General features: G+C 50.2%; 1 protein-coding gene across 3 annotated transcripts in view; it reads right to left on the bottom strand.

Moving 5' to 3' along the window:
• AFAP1L1 (actin filament associated protein 1 like 1) overlaps positions 1–16,725 on the bottom strand; it is a 58,474-nt gene that overhangs the window by 8,640 nt on the left and 33,109 nt on the right. For all 3 annotated transcript variants that reach the window (XM_059173991.1, XM_059173990.1, XM_059173992.1), the window contains exons 7-16: positions 16,266–16,477; positions 14,323–14,502; positions 12,246–12,338; positions 9,335–9,428; positions 8,941–9,093; positions 7,579–7,790; positions 6,883–7,028; positions 6,221–6,293; positions 4,350–4,461; positions 824–988 (exon numbers count right to left, since the gene is read on the bottom strand). In XM_059173991.1, coding sequence (XP_059029974.1) covers positions 824–988; positions 4,350–4,461; positions 6,221–6,293; positions 6,883–7,028; positions 7,579–7,790; positions 8,941–9,093; positions 9,335–9,428; positions 12,246–12,338; positions 14,323–14,502; positions 16,266–16,477 — 1,440 coding nt within the window. The remainder of the gene's footprint in view (positions 1–823; positions 989–4,349; positions 4,462–6,220; positions 6,294–6,882; positions 7,029–7,578; positions 7,791–8,940; positions 9,094–9,334; positions 9,429–12,245; positions 12,339–14,322; positions 14,503–16,265; positions 16,478–16,725) is intronic.

Below are 16,725 nucleotides of genomic sequence, written 5' to 3'. Positions count from 1 at the left end.
TGGTTCTTGGCTACACAGAAGAAGCCTTATCTTTTAATCTAGAAGTTCTCTGTTAGGTTCATGGATTCCTAGGCACTCTGTGGGTGAGCTCTGAGGGCACACGAGCCCTGGCTGCTGAAACTGTCCACAATATTGTGAATTGTGGGGTTTTTTTTCCCCTTGGGAAAAGGATCCATAGGTTCCATTAGATTCTCACAGGGCTGTGTTACCTTGGATGTATTTTATAAAGGACAAGGCCTCTGTTCCTTCAAGCATGTGGGCAAACCTCAAGCTGAAAGTGTGCCAAACTCCAGCTATAGAGAGAACTCAGAGGAAAGAGCAGAAGGTGGGGTGAGAGGAACTCGGAGCAGGCTGGGCCTGCAGAGGTCATGGCCATGGATATTGGAAGAGGATGTCTCTGTTCATCATTCCCAGCACCAGGACCAGTGTCTCACATGGTTGTGTGCTCAGCACTTCTGTGAATGAGTGACTTAATGGGAGGTTCAAAATGATGTCTCTTATTTCCTTGATTCTAAGGCACACTCTGTTTTCCACATTTTAACATTTCTAAAATCAGATTGAATTTTACTACATTAAGTGTACACGTTTTTGTGATGCCTTTTCTTCCCCTTACCCAAGAGCAGTTACTAGAGTGACAGCACTTTAATTACTCAGGAAGGATGATGACAATGAAGTTGAGGAAGAGGAGGAGGAGGAGGAAGATGGGGTGGAGAAGCACACTGTCCTGGAGAAGCAGCTGACCTCTGCCATGGGAAGTGTCAGGGCTGAGCCCGTGCTCCCCTCCCCCCCAACTTGAGTGCCCAGGACACGCCCATGTAGGTACCTGGATTATTCCGGATGGCTTCCTTCAGCTCCCTCTTCTCCTGCCTCAGTGCCATCAGCTCTGTCCGGATTGTCTCCTTCTCTTTTTCCAGCTTCTCTTTTTCTACCAGGTACCTCCGGGCATCTTCCTCAGCTCGGTTCTTGCCGTACTTGTATTGATTGGCACCTGCAGAGATAAAAGGCAGGTGAAGGCCCCCCACTTCTGATCTCTTGTAAAAGTACTTGCACGGCCTTAGCGTCTTTCTCAGCCTCAACTTCTCCATCTATAAAATGGGAACACTCAGATCTATATCCTTACTGTATAAATTCTCCAAGGAAACAGGAGCAAAAGGGAGGCAGCAGAGCATGGGGACTAGGAACAAGGGCTTTGGAATGAGGCCGACCAAGGTTTGTATCCTCTTTTACCTTTTGCTGGTTGGGTGACATCGGGCAACAGTGATTAGTGGTGTTTCTGTGCCTCACCCCAGGCCTTGGTTTCCTCGTTTGTAAATGCGGACACTGATCAAATTTACCTCTTTAGCATTGTGGTAAGTTTTTGTTTTGTTTTTAAAGATTTTATCCATTTACTTGAGAGAGAGAGAGCACAGAGGGAGAGCAAGAAGGAGAAGCAGGCTCCCCGCTCAGCAGAGAGCTAACGCACAGCTGGATCCCAGGATATATAACTCAGGGCCGCAGAGAATCAAGACCTTGGGCTAAACTCAGGCATTGCCCATTTTATTCTTGGAAAATGGGTGGAGGGAGAGAGGAGCCCAGGAATCCATTCCAGGCTCCACATTATGGTGGACGATTATAGATAATTTTGGCAAAAATTTATCAAGCTTGTACTATATGCTAGGCCATTTACATGCCTATATGCCATTATATGCACTTAGTCTTCATAAAACTTTGCTATGGTTAGCTCTGTTTTGTTGCTGGGGAAACTGAGGCACAGAGAGGTTGGATCTCAACGCTAATGATGGCAGAGCCCAGTTTGAGCCCATGTGTGTCTACTCCGGGCTCCATGCCATGCATTACTGCTGTGTGTGGGGGGGGTTATGCCATAGTCCAGTGTTACAGGGAAATTTTTATTTATTTATGTTTTTGTTTCAGACAGTCATTCACAGTCATTTTAAGCTGGTGGGGTGTGGAATTAGGAATGATTCCCTTGGTTTACTGATAATTGGGGTCTTGTCTCTCTAGCTCTTGTAGGGACTTCAATGGCCACCCGGTGACACATGCAAAGATCAATTCCTGTGTCAACTACCCTGCAGTTCGAGCCTGATCACAAACAAAGCATGGAGGGCACAGAAGGGGACCCATAGTTCCCCCAACCTCCCAGGTACCCAGTGGCATCCCAGGGGAATTTTTTCCCAGATGTTTGGATTTTATAGCCTGGTAAGCTAAAAATAAATGCATAAAACAGCAAAGTGTTGTCAGTGTTATGTTGTATCAGATAAGGACTTTAAAACCCCCGACCACCATCTGTCATTTCCAGTATTTTATATCTCTTTTTTATATCACTCAATATAACATTTCATTTGAGGAAAGAATACATGTTTTGTGATCTTTGTTGTTGTTTGAATGTTTTATGATTTCTTTAATCTTATGTGGTTATTTCAATTTACTTTTCCATTTTATTTTATTTTATTATTTTTATTTTTATTTTTTGGAGAGAGAGTGAGCATGAACATAAGTGGGGGGTGTGGGCAGAGAGGGAGAGAGAATCATAAGTAGACTCCAGGCTCAGTGCGGTGCCCTACGTGGGGCTTGATCTCGGATCCTGAGAACACAACCTGAACCAAAATCAAGAGTCAGACATTTAACGGACTGAGCCACCCAGGCAACCCTACTTTTCCATTTGAAAATGGGCATTCCATAAAGGCCTGTACTTCCAGTGCCAAAGAGAGCATAGTGTAAGGAATGTGACACAACCACAAAGAAGGGACTTTTCCAAAGTTAGTTAGTAATTTAATGATCAAGTGGGGGAACAGAATGCAGGTCTTCTGACCCCCAGAAGAGATAATCTACATTACTAAAGTGGAGATCTAATAAAGAAAAGTATTTTAAAAATGAATCTTCAAAAAGCAAGGAATAGGGCGCCTGGGTGGCTCAGTGGGTTAAGCCGCTGCCTTCAGCTCGATCTCAGGGTCCTGGGATCGAGTCCCGCATCGGGCTCTCTGCTCAGCAGGGAGCCTGCTTCCCTCTCTCTCTCTCTCTCTTGCCTGCCTCTCCATCTACTTGTGATTTCTGTCAAATAAATAAATAAAATCTTTTTTTTTTTTGAGGTTTTTTTTTTTTTTTTTAAGATTTTATTTATTTATTTGATAGAGATTACAAGTAGGCAGAGAGAGAGAGGAGGAAGCAGGCTCCCTGATGGGCAGAGAGCCCGATGCGGGACTCGATCCCAGGACCCTGAGATCATGACCTGAGCCGAAGGCAGCGGCTTAACCCACTGAGCCACCCAGGCGCCCTAAATAAATAAAATCTTTAAAAAAAAAAAAAAGCAAGGAATAGAACTTGACTCTGTTCAGGGGCAGGGGGAAGCACTATAAAGCAGTAACTGAAAAGGTTCTTGGAATATGTTGTCCTCCAGGAAGCTGGCTGGCTTGTGAATCACACAGGAGCAGAGATTAGTGCTGGAAGTCAAACAGAACTGACCAGAGTCTGGCATACTTAGCCTTTATTGTGCAGTGTGGCAATCGGGCAAAATTCACGCAGCTCATCTATGGGGTGTTGGGAGAGTGTGGGCTGGGACACGGAGGTGAGCCGTGCCTTTCATGGCAGCTGCCCTGAGGGAATTGGGAGGGGTTCCTTTCTCCATATACTCCCCCAGATCAGAATTTGTAAATATTTTTAGACTTCGGAACAGACAGAACTTGAGGATGAATTTTATATATATATGTGTGTATTCATATATATGCAACATTGCAGCATAAAAACACATTTGGCCTTACTTAGTGTTAAAATTTTTGAAAATTAGTTGCTGATATTAAGAAGTCAGTAGATTTCCTAGGAAGGCAAGGTTTGGTTTTTTTTTAAATATTTTTTATTTATTTGACAAGACAGAGATCATAAGTAGGCAGAGAGACAGGGAAGCAGGCCTGTGTCAGGCCAAGCAGAGAGCCCAATGTAGGACTTGATCCCAGGACCCTGAGATCATGATCTGAGCCAAGGGCAGTGGCTTAAACCAATGAGCCACCCAGGCACCCAGGTTTCTGTTCTTGAATGATCTTTGAAGCTGGGCTGGGCTGCCCCACTGTGTGGAAGCCTCTGGCTGGAGCTGAGTAGCAGCGTGCCCTCTAGATGGAGCTTGCGAGCTCCAGATTCCTGCAGTCTTTTTCCCCCGCCCCATCCCCTCTTGCCTGCCCTCTGGAGGCCACTGCCCTCTATCACGTGGCTTGTGCTGTCATTTTTCTTACAGTAGAGTGTTTTCTTAATATCTCACTTCGCTCATTAATTCACATGTCTGCTGCCTGGGGGAATCTGATTGGAGATCCCTGACCCCGTGGATGGTTTCATTCCCTTCCTTGCTCCCACCCAAAACTCACTGGAGGCATGGCGCTTGACTTTGACCTGTGGATCCACTCGATGGGACTTCTCGCTGCAGGAGGAGGCATGGCGTTTCACCTGGGTGCCCGCGGGACGCTTGGGCTCCTCGTCCTGGGGGAGATGGAGAAAGGAGGTGAAGAGCAGTTAGGCTCAGAGCCCTCAAAATACCCAGGCAGGGGTATTCTGCTCTGAGTGGAGGGGCTGAGCCCTGCAGGACCTCTGAGATCGTGGCCTTACATTTTTAGACTGGGGCCACACTCAGCAGTTTCTAGATTTCTTCTACTAGTATGTATCACGCGATTGGGTGGAGGGCCGCAGAAGGCACCCCTAAACTGGAATATCTGGTGAGAGGAAAATCTGGAAGACTCAGGGGGCTCTGGGTGAGCATATTTGATTCATCATAGACACTTCTGTCTTCACGTCATTTGGAAGTATCCTTCACATTTTCTGAAATCACTAAATGTAGAGTTCCCAATTAAGATCAGAAGGCCAATGGTGGACGTTATATAACCTAATAAACTGGCTCTGCATTTTAAAAAAGATTTTATTTATTTAAGAGAGAGAGAGAGAGGAGAGTGTGTGAACAGGGCGAGGGCCAAAGGGTGAGGGAAAAGCAGACTCTGCTGAGTGAGGAGCCAGACCTGGGGCTTGATCCCAGGACCCTGAGATCAGGACCTGAGCTAAAGGCTGATGCTTAACTGATTGAGCCATGCAGGCACCACTAAATGAGTTATACATTTGTGCATGTAGAATATTATGGGCACTCAGAATCTGGTCAGAGCTCAGGGAATCATGAGTGGAATATAATGTAACATAATAATGATATTGATAACAGTAGTACTTTACTCAGTGTGAGACCTTCTGATGTCTATGTGCTGCTAAAGTCTTTCTATACAGTATTTCATTTGGTTCTCACAGTCATCCAACCAGGTAGGTTTTATAGTATTCATCTGAAGCCAGGAAATGAGGATTAGTGAGGTGAAGGCCAAGGTCACCCAGATTCAGCCCCAAATCCAAAGTTCATGCCATCAGGTACTAAGCTGTCTGGCTACTAATCTATGCAGCTGAGAAAGATCTCAGGCTGCATCCGCTGATTCATCTGAATCTGAAGAAAGACCATATAAGCAGAAGAAGGATGGCTGGAGAACTTTGTAGAAAAGGGAGCCTTAGAGGTGAGAGTTAGGGGTCATCCAGCTGTGTCCAAGGCAGGGGGACTGGCGTGTAGAAATGTCTACTTTCCTTGACAGCTTAATTCCCTCTTTCTCCCCCAGCTGTGAGGCCTGACCCACCCACCAGTGTCTGATCAGAAGGTGGCTGTCTTGCTCTCCCATGGGAGGAAAAGACATGGGACACGCTGCCAGAAGCAGTCTGTTCATGTGATGGCTACCGAGGCCACACTGGCATCTCCTTGATTTAGTGAGCAAATGGGGAGACTCTGTCCTGGGAGCTGAAGGCCAGACTGTGGATGCCACCAAGTGAAGGTCTTTGGGAGTGGCCACCCAGTTTGTGGCCAGCCCCCCGCCCCGCCCACCCAGGCACCCCTGAGTCAGCAGCATCAGTTCACAGAGCAGTGAGCCGGTGGAGAGCCCAACACCTTGCTTGGACCAGCATAGTGCTTTGCGGTCATCAAATCCTATCTTCTTCCTGAGCTGGGACTCTTTGCTGTACCACTCTGCCTCCTCTGTCAGAGGATTCCGTACTGAGCCATGATCTATGATAAGAAGGGACCTCCCTCCCCTTCCAGCAGATGGTTCAATGAGAATTATCTCTGAGTACAGGAAAAAAGAAGTAGTGGCAGAGAGAGAGAAAGAAAGAGAAAGAGCTAATCAGTGGCCTTTGCCACGTTCCCAGCCCTCCCAAGGGAGCGCACCTGTATCTTTTCATAAGGGACATCATCGTACACACGGGGCTCAGGCCACTGATCCTGGCAGGATCTTGCATATCTAGAAAATACGAGGTGTCATGATGATGGCGGTGATGATGACACTTTGTGGCTTACAGAGCTGTCTGTCTACCCTCCTTTGATTCTGTGATGAGCCAGGCAGCTTGGGGCCATTGCTATGCTCAGGGCCTCAGAGGCAGGAGGTGCATGATTCTTGCAGCAACCAAGAGGTGAGTGACTCATCACCTCCATTCCATAAGTGAGAACTCAGAATTCAAGCTGGCAAGGGCTGCCCCAAGCTGTTGGTCGTGAGAGTCATGACTTGAACCCGGCTCTTACAGGCCATGTACCAGCCCCGATGGCCAAGGGTGTGAGACCCTGAGGTTCCCAGGCATGAAAGCCGAGCCCTGTCATGACCACAGCCTGGCTTCTCTGCTCTTTTGCTCACTGTCTGCCCAGCACCCACCCCACCTCCTACCCGGGGCTCCCCCCGTTAGCCAGCTCATGCCTGCCTGCTGGAGGAGGAAGGCACCCCCCTCTGACTTCCCAAGGAAGAAGAGCCCTCCTCAGCTCCTCCTCCCTTCCCTCCCAGCGCCCAGGGCTCTGAGAGGCTGCGGGGGGGGGGGGGGCTGCGGGGTGCTGGCCCTCACAGGAAGGAGTTGCGCCCAGCACTGACGATGCTGGTTAAGGTCTCCACATCCACGTAGTCATAGTGCAGCGCCTCGGGAGTGACTTTGGAGCCCATCTCCACCAGCAACAGCCCAAGCCATCGGCCCATGTCCTCGGAGCAGTTTGCCTGCGGGAGAGAAGCACCGGCTGATGTTAGGACCTCAGGCTACCTGTTCACTTCAGCCAAACCCGCATTTGTACAGTACCTGCTGGCCACTGGTGGAAAGGTTTTCGGGGGGTTCCGATTCAGATCTAGGTTAGATCAGACTAGATGCCTTTTGGGCTTGGTATTTTAAGACAAGGGAGAGTAAACAAACTTTGGTTCTAGGGTTGCCAGATCGAACTAATAAAAATGCAGAATGCTCTGTTAAATTCAACTTTCAGATAAACAATGCATACTTTTTCAGTATAGGTATATCCCAAATATCGCATGGGATATACTTGCATTAAAACCATTGTCGTTTATATGAAATTCAAATTTAAGTGGGTGTCCTGTTTTTTTTTTTTTTTTTTTAACTGGTAGTCATTCTTGGTCACTTGGCAGCCCGTGGGCTTACTTTCCCTTTTCTTCAGGCCCTGTAATGTCCATTAGCAGGGTCCCCAAGACAAAAGCCCACACTCAGGCCAAAGCTCCTCAGCCAACACTACCAGGAACCCCCTGGATTCTCTCCTCTCACCTCCAAGATGGCAACCTCCTGCCGGTTGCGCAGAATCCTGAAAGCAAATGGATGTCTGGGCCCAAAGCCTGGGGCCACCTCACAGCCGCGGAGAGCAATGGCATTCACGTGGGTCCTTAGGTCTGTGTGATCCTTGTGGAAGTACAAAGTGTTGCATTTCAGGCGGCACCAGCGTTCCTTCCAGCCCTGGTTCACCAACACGTTCAGGTAGCCTGGGAGGGGGAGACCATCGGGGTGACCTCCTGACAGCCCGGCCCTGGGGAAACCCAAGGTAGGGACTATGAAACTGCATGAGTCTACACCTTAGGGACAAGGGCCTGGACAACCCTCATTCTCCAGCTGGAAAGAGGCCTTCTGGGTCCTGGATCAGCTCACTCTGTCTGGGCCTGCGGCCTCTGGCACCCTCTTCTCCCTGAGTTTCATTTCCTTATCTAAAATGGGGACGACCAGCACACTCCTATATTGCTACAAGTCTATTACCACACCCAGCTTGGTGAAAAGGGCAGGAGACTACTGTAGAGGTCAGCCAAAGAAGACACTATCCCTTTTGCCTTTCCTCCTCCCCAAATACTGAACCGATTAGTGAGGCAGAAAATAATGGGTGATGCTGACACCTGGTGGCAGCAGGCGGGAACAAAAGCATCTCGCCAAGAGAAAGAATTCTAAAATGAGCAAGGCTGATGACCAATGGGTTTAGAATTCACTCTCAACATTTTTAGACTTAAATATTTTTTCCTACGACATGCCCTGATTCACTGGTTACAAAATAATTCTTTATAGCCATGTGGTTTTATAATATTTTTTCTGGTTTAAGGGAACATTACTACATACCCCAAATATAGAATTTTCTATTGGAGTCCAGTATGCAGAACACTACATTAACGAGAACAGAATAATATATCGTCCCTTCTAAGCCATATTAAACTTCCATTGAAGGCATTTATAACCATGTTTAACTCACACTGATTGCCTCTGTTGGTACTTAAATATTTTTATCCGAGAAATTTCCCCTATGAGACTGGGTTGTAACTTACACACCTGGCCTGTTATGTGCTGAGAGGAGATAAGAGGCTCTCCTCTCATCACAGTGGAAGAAACTGGGGCCCGCAGATGGGCAGTGACTGGAGCTGAGGTCACAGGGAACGCAGAGAGGAGTCAGGTGACTTCTCCTTTTCCTGAGTGTTAGGGCCTCACCGGAGACAAGTGATGGAAAGGCATGGATTGTTGATGGAGTGGGGGTTGGGTGGGATTCTCTCCTCTGCCCTGGGAGCAAGGTGAAGAGGCCTAGAGGGTTTTCCTGCTTAGCCCAGGGGCCCACAGCACCAGGGTGTGACTGTCCTCCTGCCGGTGCCCAGGACCCACCGCAGCATGGGACCTCCTCCTCGGAGCAGGGCATCTGCGGGTCGTCAGCCAGTGGCTTCTTCTTGGAGAAGCTGATGATGCGGGTGATCTTGCGGCCGGCAGCCCTGCTCACGGAGCCCTTCAGCTCTGCCAGACTGCTCTTCTTCACTTTGCCTGTTGCCATGGAGATGGGTGAGGTGAAGGGAGGGAGCCCCACGTCCCAGACCCACCTACCCCAGCCTTCCCCACGGCCCGTTCAGCCTGCACCTGGGGCCTGACGGCTGCTGCAGGTCTGAAGAGGCTAGGTGACCTTCCCCAGATCTCCAGAGCCCTTGGGACCTGCTCTGCACCGTGTCCCCTGGCAAGGCCCTCCCAGCTCTGACATTCTCCAGCCTGAGCCCCCAGAGGCTCCTACCTTGGTCGCAGGCCTCCCTGCGGCCCAGAGTAGAACAGTTGTCACCCATGCCCAGGCTGTCCGAGTCTGAAGTTTGCTTCTCTTGGGACAGTTTCTGGGGAGGAACACAGACAGCCTCTTGTCAGAGGGCACACTCAGAAGTCGCCCTTTGTTGGTTCAATCCCCCCAACCTCTGCACACAATGATCACCTAACAAATGTTTGTCAGCACCTCTCCAGGGTCTGACTCTACTCCAGGTCTGGGGAGGACACGCTGACTTAGGGCAGCTGTGCCTTCGAATCTCTTACTGTCCGTTTGGGGAGCCAGGCACCTTGTTGTAACGTGCTGTAATAAGTTCCTAGGATTTCCCATATTCAGTAGGTGACAGGGTCTGGGGAGATATTTAGGTGGGATCCTAATGTCATGCTTAAGTTGGGTTTAGGTGACCTCCGTAGGGACAGACTGTCAGCAAAAGAACCACATTAAAGAGTGTCATCCTCGGCAAGGTGAGACGTGGTTAAGGGAGGAGCTAAGACGACAAGATGTAGAAAAAAGGGATGAGTTGGCGTGTTCAGAATAGTTATGGCCAGACCTGGTGACCGGGAAGTGTGAGTGGTGACAACGGAGGGGTCGTCATATCCCTGACTCGGTAAAGAGGGCAGTGAAGACGCGGACATGCGTCATGACAGCAACTCCACGGCAGCCAAAGCAGCTTTACTTGTCCACCACCTCTGGACCCATCGCTCATCTGTCTGTTTGTTCATTCGCTCATTCAGACAAGGTCAGTTAAGTGCCTACCAGGTACTGTGGAGGTGGTAGGGCAGGGTCAGATGGACCTTGGAGAAGACTCTGTCCCTGGTACCACCTGTTAGTCGCGGGAATGCAGGAACATCCTTTCCTCTCGTTGAAGCTTGGTCTTCTCACTTCAATCACACCCTTTCCCAGGGAGCCAACAGATGGTCTCCTCTACCACACCTGCGGGCTGTGCTGCCACCTCGCTTTAAAAGCTAAACGGTGCCAGTCAGACTTGGGACAGGCTTAAAATGCCACCAACCCACTTGAACAGTAGAAGAACGGAGCTCTGAGGGCTCTCCACCATTCCTGCCAAGGACTTCCCGGACCAGGCTCAAGGATGCTTTGCTCTAAGCATAACATTTGGGGGCCTGGAGAGACAGGAGAGGCCTTGGGCTCCCCTCAATTTCCAAAGGCTGGAAACATGGCCACTGTCCGAATTGGGATAGATCTGTTAGTATAAATGATCTCCCCTGTAAATTGTGAGACAACGTATGGTTCTATCCGTCCTGCAGCAGTATAGGAATGGCAAGCTTTTCGTCAAGCCAGAGCACAGATACGAAACACACTCTGAACCCACTGGAATGGGCTTCGCATACAGGAGTCCATGGAGACCCACCGCTCCCAATCCCACTCACTTCCAAAATCCCACCCTCAACCTTTGAGCAACCCTCCCCAGGACACTGAGTGTAGGAAGTGTCCTCTGCACAGGCTCGCCTCCCCGTCCTCCACACACACCTGGGCCTGCACCACGGCATGGCCTGCAGGTGTGTGCAGGTGCACACAGGTAGACACTGTCCACATGCACACACGTGCACACTGTCCAGGTTGCGTTCCTTCAGTCCCTACAAATGGCAAGGGCCAAGTGAAGGTAGGGTTGATCTTCCCCAGCCTCTGCCTGGCAGGAGAGCCCTCTACCCGTCCTCTCCCAGTGACTCTCTGTTGACCCCATGCCTTTGCTTCTGCTGCTGCCTTGCAGCCTCTGCCCCTTGGCCCACCTCTGCCCCCATGCAGTCTCACCTGTTCTTCAAAGCTTAATACAGGTGCCATCTTCCCTCCCCCTCCCCCACTGCCCCTCCAGCCAGCATGAACCCCTGTCCCCTTCAGGGCTGCCAGAAAGGTCATGGAAAGGGCCACTCTAATAGGCCAGGGAGCCCCTTTCTGTCTGAATCCAGCTACACTGGCCACCTTCCATTCTGTGCTTTCCCCCTGCTCCGGGGCCTGCTCCCTTGTCCTCCCCTTCCTTACGAGTTATTCGCCCTCATCATGAATACCCTCTCTCAGAGAACCTTCCCAGATGCCTGGGACAAGAGCTGACCCCTGACAGTGGCTCCCCGGGTACCTGGTACTTTCCACTCCTAGAGCGCACGCAGCGCCCCCCAGCGGGAGGCGGGGCACGGTGCTTCTGTTGGCATTGCGCCTGCGTGCCCAGCACAACGCCTGGTACTCTGGGCTCAGGAACCACTTGCCAAGCAGAGCTCAGCTCGCCCCTACCCCCTTGAGAGATGGGATGGCAAAGTCATCAAGAGCCAGGTGTCTGGGTATATATTCTTGCCCTCCTTCATACGGACGATGGGACTCGGGGTTAGCCGCTCTGTCCCAGCTTCCTCACCTGACAATGGAATTCGTTGAAGAGTCATCATAGGAATAAAAGTAGGTAATACGTGTGAAGCCTACAGGACAATGCCGGCCACACAGTCTTATTCTAGAAACACTAACCTTTATTACATGTGTGTAGGTTTGGGGCTGAGTCCCTTGGTCACCCAGCTACACCTGGCAAAGCGAAGGGGACCAGCACATAGGATTTCCGGCTGCCTGAGCAAGGACCACGTCACTCCGGTCCCAGTGCAGCACACTCCTCTGATGGTTTCCAATTTGCTTTTCATGGCTCCATTCAACGGTGCCCTCCTCCTGTCCTGGAAGGGTTACTTACTCCCTCCTCCGGCTCACACTGTGCCTTGTATGCGGGCATTCATTCAGTCCCGCACGCATTAATTCACGGCTGCTCTCGTGCCAGCTCCACGGGGGGCGCTCACAGCTTGCATGAGGCCGGTGCCTGGCTTCACCACCCACCTGTGGATTCCCTGGGGCAGAGTCTCTGCCGCCCAGCACAGAGGAGACCTGGAGGAGATGGATGTACCTTGTCTAGGTCCAGCTTGCACAGGAGGACGGGGGATCTGGGCACGTCTGTGCCCTCCGTTGCCCCGGCAGGCCTGCTCACCTCTCGGATGACCTGCGGAGAGGGGGCATGGCTGTGAGCAGGGGGGCAGGGCTACTGTGGAGGCAGAAGGAAGAACGAAGTCTGTGGTCAGGGCCATCAAGAAGCAGGGATGGGATCCCTGAGCAGAAGAGAGGGGTTGATGTGGCCTCCTGCACATCGGGGTTTGAATAGGCTTTCTCCTGCATCTGCCCCTTGAAAAGAGAAGGGGGCTGGGGAGCAAGAGGCACGGCTTCTAGACTGGGCTCCGTTGCTGATCAGTTGCATGGTCTTGTGAAAGCCACATTCCCCCTGTGGGCCTTGGTTTCCCTGTGTGTCACATGGGGATAATACTATCCTCTGCTTTCGTCCTTGGGGTGCCTGAGGACCGGTGAAATCATGGGTGTAAAGGGCCATGTGACTCAAGACGCCCCGTGCAAGCACAAGAGACGGGCTTCTGGGACAGTGTGGAACCTTGGCAACAGCCTGCAGACCACCGGGCTACCCCCACCGTTTCAAAGACGTGGACGCGGAGACTCTGGGCGCGCGCTCACACCACAGAAGCACCCAGACCATGAATAATGGCAGCCATCCCTGTTGCTCACCCGCCTGCAGTTTTACAGGGATTGCCCTGCTGTATCCCCACAGCGGCCTCGAGGTGCTGAGACGACTGTGATCTCTACGTCACAGACCAGGATAATGGGGCTCTGAGAACTGAAGCCATGGTTGGCTGCCCTGAACCTCTGGGTTAACGACTCCCCCTCCCCCCATATCAGATGTCAACAGTCTCCAGTCCAGGCTTGACTCCAGTCTCAGGCTCCGGTCTAGAGCTCCTTCTTCTGACTCACCCGGCCCTTGGAGGGCAGAGGCTCCCCCAGCAGGCAGGTTCTCTCCCTTCCTTCCCCTCCTGAGACAGAGATAAAGAGCACTAAGCCTCCCAAGGCGAGAGCTGGTTATCACAGGAAGGAAGGGAGGATGGCGAGGGAAGGAGGGGTCTGGTTCCTTTGTTCCAGCAGGAAGATCAGAGGAGGAGGGAGAAAGGTGTCAGTGGGGGAGCGGGACAGGGTGCAGGGACACAGCTGGCCCTGGCCGGCTGGAGGTAAGGGACTGGGGAGGGCAGCCCCACCTCTACCGCAAGATGATCACTTATCCACTTACTGAGGTTTTACTGTCTGGCAGGCACTATATCAAATGGTCTCCAGAATCTTTACAAGAACCATTTTATGGAAGAGGAAACTGAGGCAAAGGTAGGCAAAGTCATTTGCAGAAGGTCACCTAGCCAGTAAGTGCCATTTAGGCCTGAGACCTGAACTCAAGTCTATGCCACCAAAGTCCTCCCTTGTCATCACTGTGCCACCCTGCCTATGGCCTTTGGAGTAGATTTCCTTGGTAGCTCCTAATCTTGCCCCCAGCGACTTTGTCGGGTGACATTTGGCAAGTCACAGAAGATTCCTGGGCCTCAGCTTCCTCATCTGTAGAAGGGGAACGATAACAGTCCCACTGCCAAGAGTAAATGAGGTCAAGTATATAACTCTCTTAGCACGATGCGTGGCACAAGATACGTGCTCAGCACACGGTAACTCACTGCTCTGCAGTCAGAGGCAAGATGTGGAAGCTGGACCACAGCTGGGTGTTACAAGGATACACACTTCACCTGAGACAAGAAGGGATTTTCCTTTTTTATTTTTTTTAAAGGATTAGCTTATCTAACGATAAAATGTGTTTCCTTTGAAGATATTAAGCTCCCCATTCCAGGAGGCATATTCCAGGCTGGACAAGCCCACAGTAAGGATGTTAGAAAGAGGCTTCAGAGCACTAGAAGGAAGGCAGTACTCCAGCCTGAGGTCTGTCTCCTGGAGATGTCTGAAGCCCACCTCCACAGGTCAGTCGTAGCTGTGCACAGGACTCTGATCGCCACCCCCCCAACCCCCAGCAAGGCCTGTTTTTCCAGGCACTGGAGCTCACCTGGCTGAAAGCTAGGCCTGGGGAAGGGGGTGAAGGAAGGGCAGGTGCCATGTACCTTCAGCCACTCCTCGGCTTGCTCCCGGCTCTGCAGGGCCAGCACCAAGACTTCGGTAGCCCCCTGGGAGAAACGCAGCTCGTGCCTCTTGTGCCGGCTGTCCTTGGGCACGTAGGTGACGCTGCAGACATCCAACGCCAGCCTCAGATGCGGCTGCCGGTCCTTGGAGCTTTTGTAACACTGGACAGGAAGAGAAGGGGTCACCCTTCTGGACTGGAGGGCAGGGGAGGGAGATGCCTTCCCGCAAAGGCTTGGGAGAGCTCGACCTATCCCCCCACACCCAGCCCAACTGTGGGCACTGCATGAAGACAGGGGCTGTGGTTATTCACCCCAGAGAAGAGAAGCCTGGAAGGGGGGAGCCTTTGGACACACTTTAGATCTCAAGAGCCAGCGAGGGGCACAGCCATCTATTAGGAAGAGACAGAATTTAGCACAATCCTAGGAAGACCATTCTAGTCTAAAGAACCAGAGAAGAAACAACCTGGCTCGGAAGGGAACCAGCTCCCTGCTACTAATGAGTTACCTAGCAGGAATGCAGCAGAGAGAATCCTAGCAGAGATGGAGTGCTGGGCTTAGGAAGTCAGTTATTTATCAATAATGATTCTCACTTTCCAATTCTTATTATGAAACCAGCATCAAGGTAATCTTGATACCAGGACCTGACAATGACATTACAAAAAGGGAAAATCATAGGCTGATCTCAATATGGTTGCAAAAGCCCTTAAAAAACCCACCAGCAAATAGAATCCAGACACATACGAAAGCATATTGTATCAAGACCGAATAGGGCTTATTCTAGGATTTCAAGAATGCATCAGCCTTCAAAAACCAACCCTATATAATTCATCATATTAATAGAAAATAAGGAGAAAAGCCACATATGTCAATAAAAACAGAAAAGGCATTTGGTAAAATTTTCCACCTGTTTGTAATATAAACTCTTAGCAAAATAGACATATAGAGGGGACTGCCTTAATGTGATAAGGAGCTTCTACAAACCGCCCACAGCAAACATCAGCCTTAATAGTGAATTACTGCAGCTTTCCTTTGAGCTTTGGACTGTGAGAAGGACGCCTGCTCTCACCGCTTCTATTTACATTGTGTTGGAGATCCTAACCAATGCAATATGCCAAGAAGAAAAAATGGCATAAGGAGTGGGAAGAAGTAAGTCATGACCTTTGGAGTGGTTCTGGCCTGGGGTGAGCTTTTCACTGCTCCAGGATGAGAAAAAAAATCATGTTTCAAATGGTTATAGGCTGGACAAGGCTTCTCTATGGATTTGGGGGTAAAGAACTATTAGTTTTTTTTTTTTTTTTTAAATATCTATATTCCTACTCTGGAATTAAAGGTACATTTTTCTTCTATGAAATTATGGTGATGAGAAAAAAATCTAAGAAACCAAGTTCTATAGTAAGTGTTTCACAGGTTCAGTTTTAGAAAAGGCAAAAAAAAATCTAAGAAAACAAGTTCTATAGTAAATGTTTCACGGGTTCAGTTTTAGAAAAGGCAAGCACATGGAAAAAATGAGAGTGGAAACCTGGATATTAAACTTACCAATGGTTGGCTATTGGTCAATGGGATTTTGGGTGGCTTTAAAAATCATTTCATTACGTTTTTCTCTAGATTTATACATAAACACATTTAGTTGCATAATGAAGACAATAAACATTGTTTTAAACAGATTAAAAATTCATTCCCGGTGAAACAAAAACTTGGCAAAGTCTGTATCAGGTCTTTGAGTGTGTGTGTGTGTGTGTTTTCATTCTGCTCCAGTGGGAGAGCCCTGATCTCAGAAGTACTGAGCCTGTGTGCACAAAGCAAGCCCAGAGGAAAAGGCAGACACACCTGTACACACACACACACACACACACACACACACAGACAGTCACACACACACGCGCAGTCCATGTGAGGCCTAGAGGCACACTTCCGCGGCCACTCACCAGGAGCTGGTCCTCCTTGATGACGGTCAGCTGCTTGGCCCACTGCCCGAAGCGCTTTTTCCGCAGCAGGAAGGCGCATATCCTGCAGTCCCTCACCAGGTGCATGGAGGCTTCCTCTGAGGGCCACTGGTGTGTGGGCTGCGGCCCTTTGCCTTCCTCCTCCTCCTCGTCATAGGACTCGTAGGAGCTGCTCATCGGGTCCGAGTCATTGTCTGCGGGAGCCACAGGAAAGGACCCGTTACTGCGTTCTTGCCTGGGAGGCACCTTCTTACCTTTCTGTAGGCGCCCTTGCCCTGGGATTCGGGGACCAGGAGGGGGTGGACATGAAGTGTGATCGTGGTGATCTCTACACCCCTACATGGGCACTGTGTTGTACAGATTTACCGGTGGCTTTGTGACCTCGGTGACTTCTCCGAGTTTCAGTTTTCTTATCAGAGAGACAGTCACGGTCAATGACACT

The sequence above is a fragment of the Mustela lutreola genome, chromosome 5 (assembly GCF_030435805.1).
Source record: "Mustela lutreola isolate mMusLut2 chromosome 5, mMusLut2.pri, whole genome shotgun sequence".
NCBI classification, from domain to species: Eukaryota; Metazoa; Chordata; class Mammalia; order Carnivora; family Mustelidae; genus Mustela; species Mustela lutreola.
Note: the sequence above shows the minus strand (reverse complement) of the source record. Positions and strands in the feature narration are given on the sequence as shown.